The sequence below is a fragment of the Zea mays genome, chromosome 1 (assembly GCF_902167145.1).
Source record: "Zea mays cultivar B73 chromosome 1, Zm-B73-REFERENCE-NAM-5.0, whole genome shotgun sequence".
Classification (NCBI taxonomy): Eukaryota; Viridiplantae; Streptophyta; class Magnoliopsida; order Poales; family Poaceae; genus Zea; species Zea mays.
Window position 1 is genome coordinate 306,451,829 of NC_050096.1, and position 25,193 is coordinate 306,477,021.

Here is a 25,193-nt window from a genome sequence, read left to right on the forward strand (position 1 = left end):
TATGCTATGAGTGGGAGGAGGACCAGTCGCCTGTTGTGATATGACTTGGTGTCAGGCGTAGTTAAGGCGGCATGCGTAGCATTGATGGCGAAAGCATCCTGATGGTTGCACAAGGTCTACTCGAGTGATCTCTCGACGGTCTGTTTGTCTCCCTGGCCTGGCACCATCTCACCCAACCCCCTGGCTCAGCGCATGGGGGTTATTTGGGGGCGAACTTACCCGTGTGGGGCTCTCTTCGTCCCCTCTAACTCGTAGCCCCCAGGGGACCAGGGATCCGATCCCTAATAAACGGTGTAGCCACTGCTACACCTAGATCTATGTTCTTAGGCACCCTATAAATATACTAAACAATATAATTAGGGTGCCATATTAGTAAGAGCTCATCTACATAAGTTTAGTTTGAAAGGACACATAAATCTAAGAAACTAGAACAAAAGAAAACACAAAGGGAGCTCCTAGGAATACAAGTGAGCAAAGGTAAACAACATATAACTATAAGCTACAATAATAAGAACTACACTAACAAACTACTTGAGCTATATAAGCACAAGAGCAACTCCACTTGAAAAAGATAATGCAAATAGAACTAGTGTTAGGGAGTCGCAAACCAAAAATGAGACAAGATGATATGGTGTTTTTCTTCTCAGGTATATTGGATTGCAAACCACCTACTCCTCATTTAGATGAGTCCAAGAATGGAGCTCCTCTCGCTAGACTCCAAGCCCGCAAGTTCGGTCTACTCGCAAGGTGAGCTCCAATGTGAGCACTAGACTCTTGAGATGTGTGATTATCTTAGCACGATCTCCCACAAGGATGAGTATAAGAGCTCATACAACTCATCTAGAGCTATCGTGCAATCTTCCTGTTGTGCTTCAACGGAGTCATTTGCCACCAAGCATTTAGGAGGTGGAAATCTCTAAGAGTAATAGGCCCTCAAGATTGCTCATCATCCCATAGTACCACTAGATGCTATCTCTCTTAAACAAATGCACTAGAACTCCAATCTTATCGATCTCAGTTTTGCATTAACTTGGTGAGAGAGTATACCATATGTGTACATCTAAATGATATCACCCTCATCAAGCTACCAATTTTGACCCTCATAATATGACGTTAGAAATAGATATCTAAATACTACGTCACGTGCCTCTAAGAACTATTTTGTACTTGGTCCCTGCAGTGCTCCTAATCTTTGTGACTATTCTTGTGTCCATACTTGAATTGAACTATGGAGCCAAGATCATTCATATGTTTGCACTATGACTAATTCGATGTTATATGATTCGTGCAAGACAAATGTTAATCACATAGCACATATGCCCATCAAATGCCAAAACCCAAATCTAAAACTAGGGCCTATACATGTTCAATAGGCCATATTTCCCATAGCCTATCCTCTCATCAATGGATTCACACACAAATCTGTATTGCCTCGGACCTTGCCACTTGCCAGGGTTAGTGAGTAGCGAGTCAGTGGAGATATGCCACCGTAGAAAGAGGGGATGGGTGAGCCATTCGAGGACTTCATATAAAGTAGTGGTTTCACATAGCCAACCATTTGCCGGTTCTTTTAACTTCCTTGTTTAAAATAATTTATATAACTTTTCTTGCTTGCCACTTGCATGTTCACCACTTATGTGAGAAACTTTGTATTTTCTTCTGTTCAAAAATGAATTTTGCCTGCTTTGCTAAATGCACAAAGAAATCATTTTGTCTCACCTCTTGGTATTAGAGATATTATGGATATAGGAGACATCAAAGCTAGGGGATGGCGTTTGTACCTTTCTTGTTTAATAATAATTTAGCTAGCTTTCATTGTATACTGTTTGCTTGTTCACTGTTTATAGGGGCGAATCCAGGATCCAATCAGGCCTCGGGCCAGCTTTTTAAATATACTATTCTTTCAATATATTTTGGTCTAAATACAACAAATACAAATAGAAACATATGGACTAAACCTCGAGCCATGGGTCAGGTGACCCGGGGCTTATATTCGCCCTTGACTGTTTATGTAAGAAACTTTTTTTGTTAATAGATGTATTTTATGTACCTTGCTAAATGCACAAAGAAAACACTTGCCTTGCCTCTTGGCAATATCATGACGTTGGAGATAGGGAGCTTTAGAGAGAGGGAATGTGAGAGCCATTGGAGGGACTCCATGGCCCTCCTTATTTCAGCTTCTAGCCACCAAAAATTGTTGACTGCCAAACACTTAACTTTTTAGCTAGCTTCTATAAAAATGGATTTGGTAAAAACCATCCAAAATCAACATAAGCACATAATCGGTTAAGTCATTGCAATAGTAGGAATCTGTCACTTTCTAGATCCTGAACCCCATGAACGCCTTCATCTTTCTCCACACATAATCCCAACGATACTCAGATTCTCTCCACAACCAAATTCTCTCCACAGCCATATTCTTAGAAAAGCCGGTAAAAAAAGATGAACCAAATAGGGCCCATATAAAGTAATGTTTCATGTAGCCAATTGGTTCCTAATGGTTGTATCTTCCTTGTTTAATAATAATTTAGCTAGCTTTCCATGCTTATTGTTTGCATGTTCACCACTTATGTGAGAAACTTTGCATTTTTGTTGAAAATGAAATTTGCATGCTTTAGTAAGTACACAAATAAAACGCCTACCTTTCCCCTTGGCAGTAGCAGGTCAGTGGAGATAGGGGACTTCCGTGAGAAGAGGTGTGAGCCGTCTGAGGGACTCCACAAAAAGTAGCTGTTTCACATAACTCCACATAAAGTATTAGTTTCACATAATTAATCATTTGTACATGTTTGTAGTTTCCTTGTTTAATAATAATAATTTAGATAGTTTTTATCGACGTTTGTAGCTTATTTGTTTAATAATAATTTAGCTAGCTTTCCTTGTTTTCCTTTTCCATGTCTATGTGAGAAACTATGCATTTTTCTTGAAAATGGATTTTACATGCTTTGCTAAATACACAAAGAAAATACCTACCTTTCCTCTTGGTAGTAGTGGGTCGATGAAGATAGGGGACATTAAAGAGAAGGGTTGTGTGGGCCATCAAAATAACTCCACATAAAGTAGCAGTTTCATATAGTTAGTTAGTTGTCGATTTTTGTAGCTAGCTTCTTTGTTTAACAATAATTTAGCAATCTTTCCTTGTACGTTTACGATTTGCATGTTCACCACGAATGTGAGAAACTCTTTATTTAATGATTTTTGCGTGCTTCGCTAAATGTACAAAGAAAACACATACCTTGCTACTTGGAAGTAGTGGGTCGGCGGAGATAGGGGACTTTAGAGAGAAAAGGATGTGTAAGCCATCGAAGGGACTCCATATACAGTAGAGGGTTCACATAGTCAATTAGTTGTCGATATCTATAGCTTCCTGATTCAATAATAATTTAGCTTGCTTTTGTCTATGCTTGTAGCTTTCTTGTTTAACAACATTTTAGCAAGCTTTCCTTGCTTACCATTTACATGTTCATAGCTTATGTGAGAAACTCTATGTTTTTTGTTGGAAATGAATTATGTGTGTTTTGCTAAGTACACAAAGAAAACACCTACCTTGCCTCTTGGTAGCAACAGGTTGGTGGAGATAGAGGACTTCAGAGAAATAATGATTGAGCCATCGAAGGGACTCCACATAAAGTAGCCATCTCACATAGTCAATCAATTGTTGATGTTTGTACTTCCATGTTTAATAAAAATTTAGCTAGCCATTCTTACTTATCGTTTGCATGTTCACCATTCATGCGGAAATTCTGCATTTTTGTTGAAAATTAAATTTTGTGTGCTTTGCTAAATACACAAAAAATACCTACATTGCCTCTTGGTAATAGCATGTCGATGGAGATTGGAGACTTCATAAACAAAGGATGTGTGATCCAACAAAAGGATTCCATATAATGTAGCTATTTCACATAGTCAATCAGGTAGTGATGTTTGGAGCTTCCTTATTTAATAATAATTTAGCTTGTTTTTGCAATGCTTGTAGCTTTCGTGTTTAATAATAGTTTAGGTAGCTTTTCTTGCTTAACATTTGTACATTCATCACTTATGTGAGAAACCCTGTATTTTTTTGTTGAAAAATGAATTTTGCAAGCTTTGCTAATTATACAAAGAAAACCCATACCTTGCCTCTTGGTAGTAGTAGGCCGATGGAGATAGGGATGTGTGAGCCATCGAAAGTACTCCACATAAAGTAACAGTTTCACATAGCCAATCTATTACCAATGTTTATAACTTCCTTATTTAATAATAATTTCGCTAGATTTTGTCGATGCATGTAGCTTCCTTGTTTAATAACAATTTAGCTAGGTTTCCTTACATACTGATTGCATGCTCACTGCTTATGAGAAAAATTGCATATTTTTTGTTGCAAAACTCATTGTTTAATAGCAATTTAGCTAGCTTTCCTTACTTACCATTTGCATGTTCACTGCTAATGTGAGAAACTTTACATATTTTTGTTGGAAAATGAATTTCACGTGCTTTTCTAAATACACAAAGAAAACCACTACCTTGCTTCTTGGTAGTATTGTGTCGATGTAGATAGGGGACTTCAAGAGAAAGGATGTGTGAGCCATTGAAGGGACTCCACGTAAAGTATCGATTTCACATTGTCAATCAGTTGTCAATGTTTATAACTTTTTACTTAATAATAATTTAGCTAGTTTTTACCGATGTTTGTAGCTTCATTGTTTAACAATAATTTAGCTAGCTTTCCTTGTTTATTGTTTGCACGTTCACCTCTTATATGAGAAACTTTGCATACCTTTTGTTGAAAAACGATCTTTGAGTGTTTTGCTAAATACATAAAGAAAATCCCTACCTTGCCTTTTGATATTAGCGGGTCGGTGGAGATAGAGCACTTCAAAGAGAGAGGATGCGTGAGCCATCGAAGGGACTTCACATAAAGTAGCGGTTCACGTAGCCAATCAATTGTCGATGTTTATAGCTTCCTTATTTAATAATAATTTAGCTAGCTTTTGTTGATTTTTATAACTTTCTTGTTAATAACAATTTAGCTAACTTTCCTTGCTTGTCATTTGCACGTGAACTTACGTGAAAAACTCTGCATTTTTGTTGAGAGGTGATTTTTTGCATGTTTTGCTAAATACAGAAAAAAAACCTTACCTTGCCTCTTTGTAGTAGTTGGTCGGTGGAGATAGGGAACCTAATAAAGAAAGGATGTGTGAGCTATGGAAGGGACACCATGTAATGTAACAATTTCATATATTCGATCGATTGTCATGTTTATAGCCTTTTATATTTAATAATAATTTAGCTAGATTTTGTCGATGTTTGTAGCTTTCTTGTTTAACAATAATCTAGCTAGCTTTTTTGCTTATTGTTTGCATGTTCACCACTTATTTGAGAAACTCTGCATTTTTTGTTGAAAAATGAATTTTGGGTGCTTTATAAAATACATAAAGAAAATCTGTACCTTGCCTCTTGGTAGTAGCGGGTCGATGAAGATAAGGGACTTCAAAGAGAAAAAATGTGTGAGCCATGGAAGGGACTCCATATAAAATAGCAGTTTCAAGTAGTCAATGTTTATAGTTTTCTTATTTAATAATAATTTAGCTGACTTTTGTCGATGCTTACAGATTTCTTGTTTAATAATAATTTAGCTAGCTTTATTTGCTCACCGTTTGCACGTTCATTGCCTATATGAAAAACTATGCATATTTTTGTTGGAAAATATTTTTTGCGTGCTTTGTTAAATACACAGAGAAAAACACTAGCCTCTTGGTCGTAGCGGGTCAGTGGAGATAGAAGGCTTCAGAGCAAAAGGAGATGTGAGCCACCGAAAGTACTCCACGTAAAGTAGTCGTTTCATGTAGCCATTCTATTAACGATGTTTATATCTTCTTTATTTAATAATAATTTAGCTAGCTTTAGTCGATGTTTGTATCTTTCTTGTTTACAATTATGTGATAAACTGCATTTTTTAAAAATAAATTTTGTGTGCTTTGCTAAATACACAATGAAAACCCATGCCTTGCCTCTAGGTAATAGCGGGTCTGCGGAGATAGGGGGCTTCACATAGAAAGTATGTGTGAACCATCGAAGCGACTCCATGTAATATAGTGGTTTCGCATAGTCAATCTATTGCCATATTTATAGTTTATGTATTTAATAATAGTTTAAATCGTCTCTATCAGCTTACCCATCTTTCGTATAAAACATTTTTTACACTATAGATTGTATTGTTTGTAAAGTAAAGTTTAAATATAGACACGTGGATAGATAAGTTGTTGGACATAGTCTTAGCTAGCTTTTGTCTATGTTTATAGCTCTTTTGTTTAATAAATAATTTAGCTTTAACTAGGCTAGTTGCACATTTACCGTTATGCGAGATATTATGCACTTTTAAAAAATGATTTTTATGTGACCTTTTGGTGAGAAGTAAGCTTATTATCTTCAATACATTCTCTATCCCTATTGCATCTTCTATCCCACATTCTATTTAAGGGCGTAGTTGGTATAATTTCAAAGTAGAACTCTAAGAAGGAGCTCACTAGAGCCTATCAAATGTCATAACTCTAGAGTTAAAAACTTCATGGGTTTTTTTAAGCCACTGTACAATTTTTGGAATACCTCTTTTGCTACACCGAAAACTCTAATAAACAACCTAGATATGGAGTTTGGAGTTATTTAGGGCGTGTTTGGCATGGCGCCAGAGCCAAAGCCTACCAAACACTCTAACTCTAGAGTACATACTTCATGTAATTTTTAGAGTTATAGTACAGTTTTTTGGAGTACCTCTTTTGCTGCTCTAGAGTCTTAAAAAAGTAGCCTTGACGTGGAGTTTGGAGTTATTTAGCCGCCACTGGTACTGGTCATGAGAAATCAATTTAGGCTTTGTTTGGGGCAACTCCAGCTCCAGAAAATTTGGTGGAGTTGGTGGAGCAAGTCATTAGGTGCTCTAGAAAAATCGTGGAGCTGGAGCTGTAAGCATTTAGAAGACATTTAGATAAGTCATTTTGTTTATTATTTAGATTAAAAATATTTTCAAAACTATTTAAATTGATATTATAAATCATATCTCCACGTTGGAGCTGGAATCTAGAGCCATCCCAAACACCTTCTTAAACTCTGGAGCAGAGATGTTCCACCTAGAGTTTTTGGAGCAGAGCTGCTCTTGAGTGCAGCAGAGCCATGCCAACACGTCCTTACCCACCACTGCAAACAATTTAAACTCTAGAATAGAGTTTCTCCACCTAGAGTTTTGGAGTAGAGTTGTTCTGGAATGGAGTAGAGACATGACAAACACGTCGTACCACTCTGTAAATAGTATAGTCTACATTGCAAAATATTCTCTCCATTCCAAATTAGTATTCGTTTTAGCTCTTAGTTTTTAGGTATATATTCGAATAGATGGCGATAAATCTAGACATATATCAATTATTATATGAATCTATCAAAAGTATAATTTTTTTTAGTTTGGAATGAAGGAAATTGTGTTTTGTAAGACCACATACCGCTGCTACGAACGGCTAAAGGCTAATTTCAGTAGACCGTGTAAATAGACGTGCAAAACTGTTTTGTACCTTTTACCGTGTGAAGTTTGAAATAAGGAAAGAAATAGAAAGTGTGTATGAGATAGCCTAACCTAAGGGCTCGTTTGGGAGCAGGTACCGTGCCACACCGGCCAGCCACAACCGGCAGGGGCAATACCTGCACTGTTGTTCCCACGTGTGGTATAGTCCCCGGGGGCACATGTGCCCTATGTCTGTTTGGCATACATTACTGTGGGTAACAAATAAGCAAGCAGTGCAGGTAACAAAAATCATCCAATAGCAATATCAAAAATACTATGTAGCAAATATCTCAAATTTTCAATAGCAAATAATTCTGATCGCAAATGTTCGACCGTGCAACAAAATATCTCTGTCCTCAACACACAATGAGATACTTGTTGCTATTGGCTTTTCGAAAAATTCAAACAAAATAGCAGCAGAAACCTCCGGTAGACCTTGGTGAGCTTCAGTTGTACGATAGTAGCAACTTCTTCCAAAAGGAACAAACACTCCACAAAACTGCAAATTATAAGTTTCAAACTGTTAGATCCTGTTGATGCTAATGAGCAAACTTGAAAATCATGAAACATTAACTTCTTCCACAAGAGAATGAAATGGATATATAATTAAGAAAAAACATATATGAATTTTAACAGAATCAACCAAAATCAACTTAGAGCACTTGAATAAGACAATAACTAAATACTCAGAAAATAACTTCATTGCACGGCTCGGCTCTGGAGCTTGAGCTCCGAGTCAGAGAGGTCTGGCTTCTCCAACCAGTGTTGGACGACAGCTCGCCCCAGCAGAGTTCAAGAAATCTGTGGCGGTTAAAAAAAACCCTGCTGTGCTACACATGGACAGAAGGAGAATCATAGATGCGATCAAGCTATACTAGTGGAGCTGCGAACTACAAATTTCTCCCAGTATGTGTTTCTCTCTTTGTTTTCTTCTGCTCAACAAGCCGGCCCTTCCCCACTGTTTGTGCCCAGTAGAAGCTAGGCGACAGTGACCCGGCTGAGGTTTCTGCAGCCTGCAACGGGAATTCTGTTCACAGCTGAATAATTGTCATTCCAATCCAATTGCCTCTTTTTTTCCTAACAAAGAAAGAACTCCCAAAGAACATTAACAGCTCTGGCAGCATAAACTTGGTTTTTCTCCTTCGCACCAAATCGAACGATTCTGCCGTGGCAGTAAGCAAGGAAACTATATAAGGGCATGCCACCGACAACGAATCCTAGCCAGATTGCTTACCGAATTTATAAATGATCATATGCATATTATCACACTTGAACAAGAGATCTTGTTGGAAAAACATTGCAGAGACCATATTGAGACTTTCCTATGGGTTTAGAAAGATGAGAGGCATACCTATGTTTGCACCAAAGCCATCAGTCACACCTTCTCCATCTATCAGATAGATGTAATCCTACTGAAATTAGAAAGGAAGTAAATACACAAGTTTTTTTAGACTTTACAATTGTTTTCAAAGAGGAAGGAAGGGCATATATATACACACATACCTTATCTTCCTCCGAAGCCAAATCAGCCGCACGTTGTGAATTGTTAGCTTCAGAAACATCTCCCGATACAATTCATTTTCAAACACCTCTGCTGCAATGGCCTTCTCCTCATCTGTCAAGTCCTCCATAGCTTCAAATATGTGGATACACCTATCCATAGACTCCTCTCCACGAGTCTTCTTCTCAAGGAATGCCTCCACAGTCTTATCTGTTTGGTTCTTCTTGTGCTCCAAATAGTCATCCAAAACACTTGCAACTTGACTTTTCTTCCTCTTTTTCCCGCTTCCATGTACTGACGTACCAGAAGGTGGTGACTGAACTTCACAAGCCTCTCGATCCAAAGTTAGTCCAGCAACATTAGTCTCACTGCCCACACTTGGTCCAGCAACATTGATCTCGCTGCCCGCTCGTGGTACATGTAGCACTGGTTCATCAACAGATGCTACATGTAGCACCGGTTCAGTAGAAGTGAAACTCATGTCACCTCTAGCAATGCTCCCTATAAAAAAGTCAAAGTGTTTCTTCATAAAAACTCATATATGTTTAGTAGAAGTCAGAAAGATATATGACTACCTTCATACAAGGCCTCACAGCTCCTAAACTGAGGAAACCCATTCTTGCGATGCTTCTTTAATTTGGGGAATTTCTGTTGAATACAACGTATATTTAGTACGAAGGCATGTTTTGGAATGATACTACTTTATCAAAAGAGAGAGAATAACTTACACGTGCACACTTCTCCCACAAATCTGGTTCAGCTAATATCATCCCCATAGTCTCATTCCATCCTATACCACTCTCTTTCTTTGCATTGCTTATGGCCTTGTAGCTTGCTTTCAAATCTTTCTCCTTGTCTTGAAGTTGTTGCTTTGTGAAATGTGCTGAGGGGAATTTCTCATTGAACTTACAAGTGATGCTTCTCCAACCATCTGAGTTCCAACCATTCTGTCCCTTAAATCTGGTATCAACCTTGTGCTCAGTTAATACTTCAATTAAACCCTTCTCATATAAGAAGTTCCAATTCGCCCTAGATGCTTCATCTGCCATTACTATTTTAAATTACACATAAAAATTAAATTGTGTGCAAGAAGTACTTAAATAAGATACAAATATTAGGTGCATCAAGTACATAAATAACGATACAAGTGCTATCACATCAACTAAACATTGTGTGCAACCCACATCTGCATCGCAATGTCATCCCTTAAAATATTTCCATCAACAGACTCCGAGCCGGTAGGGTAGTTGACTTCTCCCTCTGGGACATCGACATATTGAGACAGTTCAATGTTGCCTGGGAGGTGATCTAGCCACCCTTCCTGGCCATTATGTTGTTTAATTACATTATGAAAGACAGCTGCTGCCGCTGGAATCTTAACCTGAGACTGAATAGGATAGAAAGTTCCAACTTTTAGAATAGGAAACCTCTTCTTCAAGACACCTATAGCCCTCTCTATATGGTTCCGAAGGATTGCGTGGCGATGGTTAAAGAGCTCTTTGTAGTTGGCATAGGAACGTCGACTCCTAAACTCGCTTAAGTGGTACCGAACTCCTCGATAAGGGGCAATGAATGATGGTGTATTTGCATATCCACCATCGACAAGATAAAACTTTCCTTCTGGCACATGGAATCCTCTGTCAAGTGCTGAACGAAGAACCCCGACATCTGCTGCGGATCCTTCCCATCCACACGAAATGAAGGTAAAGTTTAGATTAAAATCGCAAGCTACCATAACATTATGGGATAAAGACCCTTTCCTATTTCTGTATGGAGCAGCCTTGTCTTCTGAGATAGTGATAGGAATATGAGTACCGTCTATGGCACCAATGCAATTCTGCATGTTAGGAAAGAGACAATTAGAGGCATAAAAACCTAAGAAGGAATTAGAAATTCTTGGGTTTTATGTCTACCTGGAAAAAAGGCATGAAACGGGAGTCGGTTACAATTTTGATGTGAGTCTGTACTGAACTTGGAAGCTTTACAAACCTACTTGTCAAGGCTGGAATTATATCAAAGACTTCATTTATCTTCCTGTGAATGGTTTCACCACTGTGTTGAAACCATTTTTGCATATCTTGATTAGTAGCATTATGCGAGATCATGTACATAAACATGCCAAACTGTTCCTCAACAGTAACACCTCGTGTGTCATGTAGAAGATCCTCAGCTCTAAGAAAAGCTACTATCGCTCTGAAAATATTTGGCTCCATCCTAAACTCAACTTTGCTCCAAATTTCATGCCCTTCTAGAACTTCCTTAATCTTCATAGCGCCAGTAAGAGAAGAAGTATGGACTGCCCTTTTCTCTTCTTGCATGGCCGCGAGAACAGCAGGGACAATTACTAAGAAGAGTTCATCATCATCTTCTTCCTGGTCTAAAAGAAATTGTCTAGCATCCTCCTCCCAGGAACTCATTATCTATTATGTATAGAGAGATATAATTATCACGACTAGCTTGGCATTCAGATATATAATTCAAACACAAGAAACGCTAACTGATGACCTCAGCATAGTATGTACGACATATTAAATAAGAAAATCAAATTAACATACACAAGAACAGAAACAAACATAAATTCAATAAGCAGACTACACAATGACATAAATGCAGCAAACAAACAAACATAAATTAGCATAAATGCAGACTACACATAAAGTGTGTATGAGATAGCCTAACCATATTACACCGAGCAAAGCAAAGCTGCGTGACGCGGAGAGGACGGCGTTGGCGTAGAAGATCCCGCAGCTGTCGTTTTCAACCCTTGGAAGAGGAGGGAGGCCGGAGGCGGGCCGAGAGACGGCCCCGTTTCCTTCTCTTCTACCTCCCTCCCTCACCTAGTTGAGTTTCCTGCCTTTGGCTTCCCCCATCTCCTTTCCTCTTCCGTCTCGGCGTTTCCGTCTCCACCTCCGCCTCCGCCTTCCCTCCTCGCCTCGCCACGCCGCATTTGCATTTCCGGATCCCCTCCTCTCGCACTACCCATTCCCCTCCGCCGCCGTCTCACGCGCCCGCAACCCACCCGGACTCCCTCTTCGATCTCGCCCCGATTCCCCCGCTCGCGCCCCCAACCCGATTCGTCCCTCTCACGCGCGCGCGGGTGGGAAGACAGCGATGGCTTGGGGCGGGGGCCTCTCTCCCCGCCGCGGGTGACCTCTCCTCGCGCGGGGAGCCCTCCCGCGTGCCCACGCGGAGGATCCCGTCGCGGCTGGTGCACTACCACCTCCTCTCCATTCGCCACTCCCCCGTGCTCTCTCGCGCGTCCCCTCGACCATAGGGTTTGCTCCCTTCCTTCCTCGCCGCCCGATTTGATCTCGTCCCTTCCGGGCTCCGGCTAGGCTGCTCCGTCTCTCCTCCTCCGCCATGTTCTCGCACGGCGCTGATTCCGCCCACGACGCCGGGACCGTTGGCGTCAGCAGCGGCGTCGGGGCCACCGTCCCCGCCCGCTTCGTCTGGCCCTACGGTGGGAAGAGGGTCTTCGTCTCAGGCTCCTTCACCAGGTTGAGTTGAGTTGTTGCTTATATGTTCCAACAATTCCCCACCGATTTTTCGCTGCCTGCTGTAGCAGTATGCTTGCATGTACTTATCTACACGCGATTCCACCTACTTACTCGTGCTATGTTAGTAGAGCAGTGTTATGTTAATAGAGTAGATGCTCTCGCTCGTGCACAACTAGTTTGATGGCTGCCCTTATCCATTGCTTCAGGCGTTTGCTTCCCAATCGAATGAATCTGACCATATGTACGCATTCCTCACCGTGTATATAGTTGTATTCTTGGTTTAATCATCCTAAGGTTTTATCCTGGCTTTCCTGCAATTGATGCATGCATATAGATAGATTTATGCCTCTGCTATGCTCCTTTAATGGGTGCAGTATAAATGTGATCTATCTGATGTCATGCATGATAGGGAACCATAGCTTACTCAATCAATGCAGCTCCCCTCAAACATGGGGCTATATCAGTTATTTATCCTTACGTGGTCAAGGCAGAATTGTTTGGCTTTACTTCTCCCTACCATTCGCTAACTTGCAATACCCCCTGAATTGTTGCTATTCTGCTGTACCTAAGAGCTATGCCTTTTGTCGTAGGTGGTCGGAACATTTGCCGATGTCTCCTGTCGAAGGCTGCCCCACTGTATTTCAGGCTATTTGCAGCCTGTCTCCAGGGATTCATGAGGTTCCCCTTCTTTATCTCTGGCTGCTTAACTGTTGTCCTGTTCCTGCTGTGCTATTTACTGCTTCGTTTATTATGACTCTATTCATGTTCTGGTGTTGCATGTCACCATCTATATTCGTAACTTTGCTCTCTGTAGTATTTTTTTCTTAATTAATACACTGTGATTATTGTGCTCTTACTTTTCATGGATTCCACTTGTCTTTTTCTGATACATTGCAAAAGGTTCTCTAGTTGAGTTGGTTAGACTCCCTGTGTGAGCGAATTCAGGCCGTGGTTAAACCCCCCCCTCGTTTGTCCCACACCAAAGCACAGGTCTAAGGCCCGACCCTGATTGTGGTCGTTCTCACATGGGCTACGGTGCCGCTGTGTATGGGTGGGTCAGAGGTTTGGTGGTTTTCTCGACCTGCGCGAGGTCCTGTTTTTAATATAATGCTGTGGGGGCGGTCTTACCCCCGCAGAGTTTTTTTTTTCTAATACATTACCAGATTTGGATGCACGATGCAGTGTAAAGCTTTTTCCATTTGTTCTCATGTAAAGTTCTGTTTTATTAATAAAGATGTGCATGTCATGCATGTGATATTGCACCTTTTTTAGAGTAAGTCTTTGTAACTGCATTTGATTACAATGCAAACTTATCCTTTTGCTCTTGTGTATAGTGTTTTTTTAAAAAAACTGGCATGTGCGTGCCACCCTTGTGACCAGCGTGTAAAAGCTTCCTAATTTGTCATTGACTTATTCACAGTACAAGTTCTATGTGGACGGGGAGTGGCGTCATGATGAGCGCCAACCTACTATATCTGGGGAGTTCGGCATAGTTAACACACTATACTTGACAAGGGAATTTAATCAAATAAACGCCTTATTAAATCCAAGCACACCTGGAAGCAGGATGAACATGGATGTGGATAATGAAAATTTTCAACATACGGTAAGAAAGTTCCATAATGCTTGATCAGTTAGCTCTGTTTGTTTGGTTTATACTTTTCTAAATCATTTTATGTTGGATGTATTTCTTAGTGTTGTTATTTTTATTTGTGGGTATAAACAATACTTTGGGTTTGCTCAAGAATCATATTTAGGGTCTCTTTGGTTCAGCTTTCTGAGCCAGGTTCACAGTTAAAAATATGGAATTCCAACCAAAGCGGTTTTGGAGCTGAATCGATTCCTAAAAATATACAAATTCTAGTTCAATCCAGAATCTCTTACTCCAGATTTTCCAGATTCTTGTCATCCAAATTTTCCGAAATAGTATCCAATTGCCACTGTTTATAGGATCAGATTATTTTATTTTCTATTCGAAGGCCTCCACCTAGCTTGTTGCTCGACTCTCATCTGACCTCACCTCCTAGCGGTGGCTAGAGTTGCCACCGCCTCCTTGCGTCTAACTTCGAAGGTCGGCGACGCGACTTAGCCATCCCTAAACCATCACACCTCTTTCCCGTTGACCCTTCAACGTTACTCATCGTCCAACATCCGTGCTGCCCGTCCACAGATGTTGCCCTCTTTAGCACATCTCCAACAGTCCAACCTCCACTTTGATGTTCGACGACTACGAGGCTCCATCCTTATGGAAGACGAGGACAACACGTATCGCTTTAGTTGCCACTGCCATATGCACGGCTTGTGTAGGGCGCCATGCATGCGTTGGACTGTGTTACTACGACCACGACACTTGGGTCTAGTGTTGTGGGCTTAGCCCCCCCCCCCCCCCCCCCCCCCCCCCCCGTGTGGCAGTGGTGTACCGTCTCCTTGTCAGTGATGGCATGTATTGAATCAGCTCGTTCGAGAGGCTAGGGCGGCGCCCCTCCTGACATATTGTCGAGCTATCACGTTCTTACAGAATCCAGATTTGACAGTTGTTTCGACCAAATAACTTTTTTGCTTTCCTACAACCATCAATTCGCAGTAGCTTCCTCACAGTTTAGCTAAAATCAGATTTTTAGGAATCTACAGCTGAACCAAACAGATCTTTAGCTGGCAATGATTATCTCGTGTAATGTAAATAAATAAAAATGTTGAGTTCGTGAGGAGGGATAGCATGTATATGACAATGATATCCTTCTCTCAATAATCAGGTTACATTGTCGGATGGTACCATTCCAGAAGGTACTGTGAGAGTTTCAGAGGCTGCAATACAAATCTCAAGGTGCCGCGTTTCTGAGTATCTCAATTTGCATACATGCTATGATTTACTCCCGGATTCGGGCAAGGTATGTAAAATCAGCTGTGCATTCCATGGTTTTGTTTTCAGTTTTTAATAAAATGATTAATATTTTTTGAATTTCAGGTTATTGCTCTGGACATTAATTTACCTGTGAAGCAATCTTTTCATATTCTGCATGAACAGGTATTGAGTCCTACCTGATCTGTCACTTCCACTATATCTTCTATTGACATTCGTAAACTTGCAGGCAACCCCTGCTCCATACATGCATCTCAGCCCCAGGCGCTGGATGTCCAACGCCTGGGAGAGCTGCCTGGTCCAGGCAGGTTTATCTGAAGGGCAACCAAACAGGCTCATAATGCTTAAACTGCATTTTGGACTTGTTCTTGCCTCATATATTGCTTTTGATTAGACATATAGCGGTGCAGTACATTTAGTAATTTGTGGTATGCCGATGAACTGCATTTTAGACTTGTTCCTACTTCGTATATTGCTTTTGATTAGACATACATATAGAGGTGTAGTACATTTAGCAATTTGTGATATACAGATGTATTGTTTGGTTCCACAAAATGTCATTGTCCAAATGCATATAGATATACAACTATCTCTGTAATAGTATGTACAAGTTAGTACCCTGAACATGGTTGTAAAAGTGATTTCAATTATTGGTGTATTTACTACATTCTGTTTTTTTAGGTGAGAATTTTGTTCTGGTCCCAATGATAGGGCATACAGAACATCTGCCGTTCTTATTATGGTTTATTATGACATCTTATCAAACTTGCAGTGCTTTTTTAGCTGTCACCATTTACAATTTTATGGCTTCCTTCACCATCATAAATATTTATTTAATTTGGAATATGTTCATTTCATGGTTAAACTTGCAGGGGATTCCTGTAGCTCCTCTCTGGGACTCATTCAGAGGTCAATTTGTCGGCCTTCTGAGCCCATTGGATTTCATACTTATATTGCGGGAGGTATTCTTTTTGGCTCGTCTCTTTGCTAGTAGTTTCCTTTAATTTCTTGTTACATTTGTTTTCATCTGTCATCCATGCACTCAACTAGATTTGGAATTCTATAGCAGAGAATATTTCACAGCTTCTCTCAGGATTTGTTAGTAGTCTCAGTTAGACATTGGTTGGACAATGAAAACAAGTGAACCCACTATGTACTGTAGGAACTCAGATGAACTTTTAATACAGTGGGAAAAGGTGTGCTACTTTGTAGGAACTCAAATAAGTTATAGAAGTACAGATTCTTTTTCTTTTGACAACTTGAATACATGTTTCTCAATTTACGAGATACTGGAATACTCAATTTCTGTGCTGTGTCAACTAGTTGCAATATACTGATGCTAGTTGAATTTTTCTACATCCAAAGTGTTCAGTAGTAGTTATAAAATATGGAATCAAAATAGTGAAAATTTGGAATCATTTTTGGAGGACTAGCATATTAATCGGCGTCACTATTTTGTTGTTGTGTTGTAAACCGAAAACATGATAGTATATGATGGAGATGGTGTATCTGTAAGGAAATATATATGGTTGAGCTTTATGTGGGCTTATTTTAGATGTTACTTTGATTGAATTATTTTATAAAATCACCATGCTTCTGCTGCAGCTAGAAACTCATGGCTCGAACTTGACAGAAGATCAGCTTGAAACACACACTATATCTGCATGGAAAGAGGCTAAGCGGCAAACTTGTGGAAGAAATGATGGTCAGTGGCGAGCACATCAGCATCTAGTGCATGTAAGTGGTGCCTGTTTATGTTTGGAAAGTAAATATGAATTTCATACTGTTTGAATACAATGTCTTTATGTTGAATTGATACTCATCATGACATTGATGATCGAACCTTTGTACTATATCAAGATGAAACTACATAGCTATGGTTCTGAATTGCTTATGGAAGGCCACTGTTAACATTTGTGCTGTATGAGTGGCTGAGACTGCAGTTTGGCCTAGCTGCTTGGTTTCTGTACTGGAGAATGGGTGCTCCATAAATACATGAAAGTAACACTCTGCTGTTAAATCTAGCAGGATGTATACTGGAAGCATCCAAGTTTGAGTGTAAAGCAGCTGGTGATGAGTAGGCATTAATGTGTGTGAAAGGAGCAGTGGTGCAAGAGATCAGGAGTCGATGGTTCAGGAAGGCTGAGAGCACTAGGGATAATACCAGTTGCAGCTGGTCTGATCAGGTAGGGTAAGAGAGGACACTGGACAGCAAAGGGAGTAGATGTGGGGTGTTGGGCTTTACGTTGAGTGCTAAGGGGAGCAGTAGGCTGTGTAGGGGCAGAGTTCTTCCTTTTCCGAACCATAGTTATGCTTCTTGTAGTGATGAGAATTACAGGACTCATATGTGAACTGCCTTTAAACTTTTAGAGGGTGTTTGGTGTAAGGAATCACTACATATAAATTGAGGTGGTGCATCATGGGTTCATTCCTCAAATTTTGTGGGATGACTCCATTCCTCATATTAGTACTAACTAACTAACTATGAGGAATGAGGTGATGATGGACCAACTCATTCCATTCCACAAACCAAACAAAAATAGTGAGGAGTGAGAAGATGATGGACTAACCCAATCCTCAAACCAAACACCCTATTAGTGTTTTTTCCTTGCATTTGAAGCTCAGTTTTTTTAGTTGTCATGCCAATCTCTCATACTCTTCCATCTATTGTCTAGGCCACCCCTTATGAGTCCTTGAGGGACATTGCAGTAAAGCTTTTGCAAAATGACATTTCTACAGTGCCAGTTATTTATTCATCATCATCAGATGGATCATTCCCTCAGTTATTGCACCTTGCATCCCTTTCTGGAATTTTGAAATGTAAGTTCTCCCCATGCGAAAACATGTTAGCATTTTATGCAATGAGTAACTTTTTCCAATTTATCTTAATACAATTTATCTGTAAACTTTTCAGGTATTTTTAGGTATTTTAAAAACTCAACTGGTAATTTGCCTATTCTGAACCAACCGGTGTGCTCCATTCCGCTGGGTTCCTGGGTTCCGAAAATCGGTGATCCAAACAGTCGTCCATTGGCTATGTTGCGACCTAATGCATCACTTAGCTCTGCCCTTAACATGTTGGTTCAAGGTATGTTCTGTGATCGTTTGGAAACTACAATTTAGAAATGCACAAGGCATTGGTGCTCCTGCTTGCATTTTCCATGGCAGCTCTTGTTTATCAACTGAAGTTCAACAGCAGTTCCACTGGAAACTATTGGCTCTATTATGTAACTATTTTCTTAAGCTTGTACTCACTGTTGGATGCAGCTGGAGTGAGCTCAATACCAATTGTGGATGAAAACGACTCCCTGCTTGACACTTACTCTAGAAGGTACACCATTCTGATCCGCAGATGCCTACTGTATTGGGCTGTGTTTCTTGTATTTTTCCATGTATTTATCTATCCATTTGACCTTGCAGTGACATCACAGCCCTAGCTAAAGACAAGGTCTACACACATGTTCGCCTGGATGAGATGACCATTCATCAGGTATGCTAGTAATTGCCACACTCATCTCGATCAAATCATTGGGCTGAAAGCCTGAAATGACTGGTTTGAGCTAGCTGACATTAAAGGACAAACCTAGTGCTGGTGGCTTAGCCCCACACGAGGGGGGTTTGGGAAAGGATAACCGAGGCAAGCCGCAAGCCTTACTCCTAAATTTTTGTAGAGAGGCTGCGACCAACCTCGGACCTTTGGCTTAGTGGGACCTTTGAGGTAGCTGGCATTGTTTAACTTAATTATATGTGGTGATTTGGTTAGAGGAACTATTCTGGGAAGTGCTGGGAATTTGGAAATCAGAAATTAATAATGTATTGTCTCGCTGCTAGTATTTCTGAATGAGTACACATTCTCTGTAACTAGTTTGGGAAATAGCTTGGGGATGTTACAAGGCTTTCAATGGAGGATTCAGCTTTTTGTGCGTTGCACACAAGTTCATCTCTGTAGTGCCTTGTTGACTTAGTTTATTTGGGTAATTTTAAGAGCCAATGCTGATAAGGTTTCAGCAGGTCTGCATGTTTAATTATGTACTACTATGCTTATCTTTGGGCTTGAAACTGTTGTGTTGTGATTTCCAGGCTTTACAGCTTGGACAAGATGCCAATACGCCTTTTGGTTTTTTTAACGGTCAGAGATGCCAGATGTGCCTCCGGTCTGATCCTTTGCTGAAGGTGATGGAGCGACTGGCTAATCCGGGTGAGTCCGCTCTCCGCTGGAACATGGAGGCTGCTGCTGCCCCCCGAACCTGAAGAGCGATGTCTTAACGTTTTTGGTATTTTGTTGGCCAGGGGTGCGGCGGGTGTTCATAGTAGAAGCTGGGAGCAAACGTGTGGAGGGTATTATATCACTGAGTGATATTTTCAAGTTCTTGCTGAGCTTGTGATAAGAGAAGAGGAGCATGACGGACATTTGTTTGTGATCAATAGTAAGAAAACAGCAGGGTATGTGAAGCAAGCTGCCATGGATCTCGCATTCCCCCTCCCCCTCCGGCCTTTGGTCAAGTAAGGCAGGATTGAAGGTGGCGGGCTTTGTCTTTGCTGATAATGGCTGTTGGAATTCATAGTCTGTAAAGTTCTTTTTTTTCCTTTGTTTTTCGTTTTAACCATTTTGTGCCTCCCGTTGTTACCAAAAATATCTGGTGATTTTTATTATTATTTTTGGATTGTTTCCGCCCTACATACACTAGATGTTTGCATCCCATTTTTCAATTTTTTACCCCCCATGTGTAGTGCAGCTGTCCTGTGTAGCAGTATTATGTTAGCCGAACGTGTGTGTTTGGTTTCGCTGGACAATCATATAGATAGATAGATAGATAGATAGATAGATAGATAGATAGATAGATAGATAGATAGATAGCTGATGCCTGGCTAGAAGTTTTGTACCATTTTCATCGCTGGTACGGTAGCAAGCATTCTTCTAGTCTTGGTGGTAAGGAAACAAACGAAGAAATGAATCTAGTGGTGCTGTTGAATGTGGACGCGGTCCCAACTGCCCATCTTGTTCGTCCTGTCCGGTAGTAAAGAAAAATCTAGAGGGTTGGGGATGGGAGTGGATAGGACCTATCCACATGTCAGTCCTTTCCCGAATACCCATCATTTTCCTCTCTTGCCTTGCCTTCCCCATTGCCATTGTGTAATCCTCATCCTCCGTCGAGATCAAGGAAGAAAGAAAGAAAGAAAGCAACCATGGCGGCAACCGCAATGTGCCCCTCCCCCTCGGCCGCAATAACTCGCCACATCCATGCTCGTCGCTCCTGTGCTGCTGCTTCCTTGTCCCTCCGCCGCTCGGGCTTCCTGGGGCGCGTCGTGCTGGCCGCGGTGCCGGTGGCCGTGGACGCCACCCGGCGCCGCCGCGTCTCCGTGTCGGTGCGGATGGCCTGGGACGGTCCGCTCTCGTCGGTGCGCCTCATCATGCAGAGCAGGAACGCGAAGCTGAGCGAGAAGCTCAAGGAGCACATCGAGGACAAGGTGGGTCGGGCGGTGTCCAAGCACTGCCACCTGGTCCGGGAGGTAGACGTGCGCCTCTCCGCGCGCGGCGGCGAGCTCGGCCGGGGCCCCAAGACGTCGCGCTGCGAGATCACCCTCTTCACCAAGCGCCATGGCGTCCTGCGCGCCGAGGAGGACGCCGAGTCCACCTACGCCAGCATCGACCTCGCCGCCGCCATCGTCAAGCGCAAGCTCCGCAAGATCAAGGAGAAGGAGACGGAGGTGCGCCGCGGCGGAGACGCTGACGGCGTCTGGGACGAGATCCCGCCGGCCGACCTGCTGCCCCCCGCCGAGGCCGACGACCTGGAGGCGGCCGTGGGCGCTGAGGACGAGCAGACGGTGCTCGCCAAGGTGGTGCGCACCAAGGTGTTCGAGATGCCGCCGCTCACGGTGGAGGAGGCGCTGGAGCAGCTGGAGAACGTGGACCACGACTTCTACTGCTTCAGGGACGAGGCCACGGGGCAGGTGAACATCCTCTACCGCAGGAAGGAAGGCGGATACGGCCTCATCATCCCCAAGAACGACGGCAAAGTGGATACCGTTGGCGTTGTGCCACCACCCGCCGTCGCTGCGGAGCCGGAGCCGTCCTACGCAGTGCACGCCGCTGACAACAACAACTCCTGAACTGAGCACTCGTCGACGTCTCATCCAACCAAAACCAAAACGAGAGAGAATGCTTGCTTGGTACTGTAAAAATAAAACAAACGCACTCGTCGTCGACGTCTCATCTGCATCAGTTGCATGCATTGCTGTGATGAATGTGTCTGTGTTTGTGTCACCCACACAAACTGCTCATATTAGCTCTCCATTTCATACTCTCCCTCCTGCTATTAGCACCAATTGACACACTGCCTTTTGGTATAATCTGTACGAGCTGTCAGTCATTAGGGTATCCATTAATCGGCTCTGTACCGAGATTGAGTTTTGTATAGCACACAACAGCTCGCATCCTTTTGATATTCCAGTCCAAATGTCCAATCCAATGTAGTCTAGAATCAAGAAGCCCATGGGCCATGCTCCGTGCCAAGCTGTGCACTTTGCTTCACGGGCATTCTTATTCTTGTTCCGAGGAAACGGCCCAACTCCGGACTTGCAGTTGGACCAGATCGCGAGAAACATATGGTGCATGCAAAAGAAGCAGTGCAGAAGTTCAAGTCCTTGTGTTGTTGCTGTTTTAAGAAACGCTCAAATACCCGATCGATGTATTAAACGATAGAGCAAGGGAGTGGCTCGCAAAACAAATGCAAATTAAAGAGAAGTTGTATACTAGCCAAATTCAAGAGAAATAGACTATATATATAGTCGTGTACTAGCCATATGGTGTTTTAGGTAGGTTTATTCCCTTTAGAGTCGCTTTTGGCGCATAATTATTTACTTATTATTTCACATGACTTAGAAAAGAGAATAATCGGTCTAAGGAAGTCGATCGATGTGATTAGCACAGATCGATCCACACCATCAGCATGCATGCTAGAATTTGACGTTGAATTTTATGTTGTGCACATATAGAGTGGTTTACTGGTCACTGCACAAACCCTCCTTGGGTTGACAGGTCAAGCCAAGTGGCACACCTATAACATTGACCGCCTCCAGCACTCAAAGGTGGCCGAAGCCACAATCAACAGAGACAAATCATAGGAGCAGCTAGCGTATCTCCCGGCACCAGATGTGCTGGCCGCCTAGACGACCGTCCACTAGTTTCCTACAACGAGAGGTGGCAACCAGGCGGGAAAATGATGCGCAAAATTAAAGGAAGAGGACGAACTAGGCTAGGAAATGTGACCCCATCATATCATTTAGCTATTTCTAGGGGTTCCGTCTCTAGGCCTTGTCACCGCGCTTGCGTATAGGACTAGTTGTCAGTTGTCACGGAAACACCGCCTTTTGTTGAGAAGTCGAAGCAGTAGTGTCGGTAGCAGACACATCAATTGTGTCTGCTCCCCTTTTGATTAGGCTCTTGTGAATGAGATTATTTTTTATTCCTTTTAGAAAAGAAGATGAATTTTGCATAGCCAAATTGACCAATATATATATAGTGGTGGTCGCGCCTAACAGGAAAATGGGCTTCAACACCATACTACATACTAGTCAGTCCCTCCTAGCTATAGGAATGGTGGTGGAGTGGCGATGGGATAGGGAGGGAGGGTGATGGATCGATGATCTGCAAATGCAATGCATCGCCGTACGTACGTGTGTGGTGTCGTGATGCGCGCGCAGGGTCGACGACAATTTCATTGTGCTAGTTGGAACTAAGCGTGTGTGCATGCTGATGCGAATTGTTTTGGCTCGTAGCTAGCTAGAGCTTCCTTTGGCTGTTTCCGGAGCGCAAAGCAATGGAGGGAGGCATGGATCGGATCGGAGAGAGAGACACATGAGTGACGACGACGACGACGCATGCATGCGGGCATTGCCGATCGACGAACGAACGATGGCTCTATATCTCGGACGGACCAGGACCACCACACATGCATGCAAATAATCTCTCCGGTCGATCCGCCGTGCGGTGCGGCACCATGCATATGCATGCATCCATATCGATCACCTTTACTATAATTTGTCCGCCATATGCTTACATACAACAATCACTTGCTTAATTCTTGGCAAAATTGAAGGCAGCTTTGTACTAGTACGTACGTACGTGCATGTTGTGCAACTTGCTTGCTTAATTAGAGCTGAGACATGCACGATTGGACACGTGCCAAGATTCCTTCTGGCGCAACATATGCATCGATCTATAGAGATATTGGTGTGTCTTGAGATCAATGCAAGTTGCCTCAAGAGCATAGCATAGCCTTCTGTAAAAAGAGGCGATGGCCGGAAAACGACAACACTAGCAGCTAGCGAGTGCATTCAGGTACCTCTGCGGCATTCTGCGAGTGCGTGCTAGCTAGCTGCTATAGGACGACGATGCTATAGCTAGTACGTACACCATCACCATGCATGCATCATATGCAATGCAAGATACTACTGCATGTGCACGATCGACGACAAGCGAATGACAACCACGTACGTACGTACTAGCTGCCCAAAGCAAAAAAAGCCTCGCTCTCTCATCTCCTAGGTGTCGAGTTCTCATACGCGCGTACGTACTGCTACTCTGCTAGAGAGAGATAGAGAGACGACGAAGCTAAGGAACGACGACGGAGAGCTGGCTAGGTTGCCGTAGTGTTTCTTTGAGCTACGATCCATCGACGACCCATCCATATCATCACCTGCCAGCACGTACATACGTACTTGCGTTTTTTTGTCAGCTTGCACGCACAACATTATTTTTTTATATATTACTCCAGCTAGCTAGCTAGTACTGATCGATCGATGACAATGTATATATGTGTAATGTTAGTTTCCAACAAAGCACATGCACACCTGTCGACCTGTGAGTGCATGCCGCCGGCCGGTTAGGGTTGTTGCCTTAAACCGCGCGTATGTTTAACACACGTAGGAACTGACAAAGGGGCTCATAGGACGCTTCTTTGCCGAGTAATGCTGGTATACAAGACACTCGGCAAAGAGAGAGCCTTTTGTCGAGTGTCATGGTTGCATTTAGCAAAGTCTCTCCGTCACTGTTACCTGGCGCCATGACGGCGACTTATCTTTGTCGAGTACCCGACGAAAAGTACTCGATAAAAAAGCCATTATCAATGTACAATTCACCGAGACTTTTTTTTGTTTGTCTTTTTCTTCCCGAGTGGCTAGTGCTCCAACAAGAGCCGGCGATATGATGGACGCCCACAGGACATGCGCATGCTCCAGAGAATGTGGGACCCCTGCTGGATTCCCACAAACAGATCTGGGTGATGTTCCTCGAATATAATCGACAGAAAAACCAAACAGTGCTTGTGGGTGGTCACTCACTCCACACAGCTAGCTAGCTAGCTAGCAGATGATCCAACACACATGCGTGATGCTTGTACGTACGTATACGGTCCTGCTACACATATTTATATATGAAGCCAAACGTCGTACATACACGTACCGTTGTCGATAGCCAATGCTGGTGGGTGGTAGCTATATATAGCTAGCACAAATGATGGCGCCATATGGGACATGGTGTTCATTATATGGTCAAAAGACAATTATTATATATGATAGTATATATATATTAAAAGCATGTAAAACCCCATTAATCAGTGGGTCTCTTGAGGAACAAACTCTTTGTGAAGCGATTCGTGGAGGTTAAAGAGTGGGGAGCAGGTTAGGAGTAGTGGGAATCATGTTTTTTTCTCCCACTTTCTAGTACAAAGTAGAGACTGGATTCACTCCACTCCCACCATGAAGCAGTTCAGGTTTTTATCGTTTGGCTTGGCAGGAGTGATTCTC

The 25,193-nt window shown here is 42.3% G+C and overlaps 3 protein-coding genes across 3 annotated transcripts; 2 read left to right on the forward strand and 1 right to left on the reverse strand.

Moving 5' to 3' along the window:
• Positions 1 to 8,921: 8,921 nt before the first annotated feature.
• LOC103644335 (uncharacterized) lies at positions 8,922 to 11,644 on the reverse strand. Its single transcript, XM_020544673.1, has 4 exons — positions 11,216 to 11,644; positions 11,015 to 11,018; positions 9,032 to 9,473; positions 8,922 to 8,940 (listed from the first exon to the last, which is right to left on the reverse strand). The coding sequence occupies exons 1-4, from the start codon at positions 11,444 to 11,446 to the stop codon at positions 8,922 to 8,924; spliced, it is 696 nt and encodes a 231-aa protein (XP_020400262.1). The 5' UTR covers positions 11,447 to 11,644.
• A 245-nt stretch (positions 11,645 to 11,889) lies between these two features.
• Positions 11,890 to 20,065, forward strand: LOC541867 (AKINbetagamma-1 protein kinase). Its single transcript, NM_001111535.2, has 13 exons — positions 11,890 to 12,526; positions 13,117 to 13,204; positions 13,947 to 14,132; positions 15,280 to 15,414; positions 15,492 to 15,551; positions 16,259 to 16,348; positions 16,992 to 17,123; positions 18,062 to 18,206; positions 18,301 to 18,474; positions 18,654 to 18,717; positions 18,807 to 18,876; positions 19,467 to 19,584; positions 19,677 to 20,065. Exons 1-13 carry the CDS (start codon positions 12,390 to 12,392, stop codon positions 19,769 to 19,771), a joined length of 1,494 nt encoding a protein of 497 aa, NP_001105005.2. The 5' UTR covers positions 11,890 to 12,389; the 3' UTR covers positions 19,772 to 20,065.
• A 449-nt stretch (positions 20,066 to 20,514) lies between these two features.
• Positions 20,515 to 21,654, forward strand: LOC100284918 (ribosome-binding factor PSRP1, chloroplastic-like). The gene has a single exon (NM_001157813.2). It carries the CDS (start codon positions 20,574 to 20,576, stop codon positions 21,495 to 21,497), a length of 924 nt encoding a protein of 307 aa, NP_001151285.2. The 5' UTR covers positions 20,515 to 20,573; the 3' UTR covers positions 21,498 to 21,654.
• The last annotated feature ends 3,539 nt before the right edge of the window (positions 21,655 to 25,193 follow it).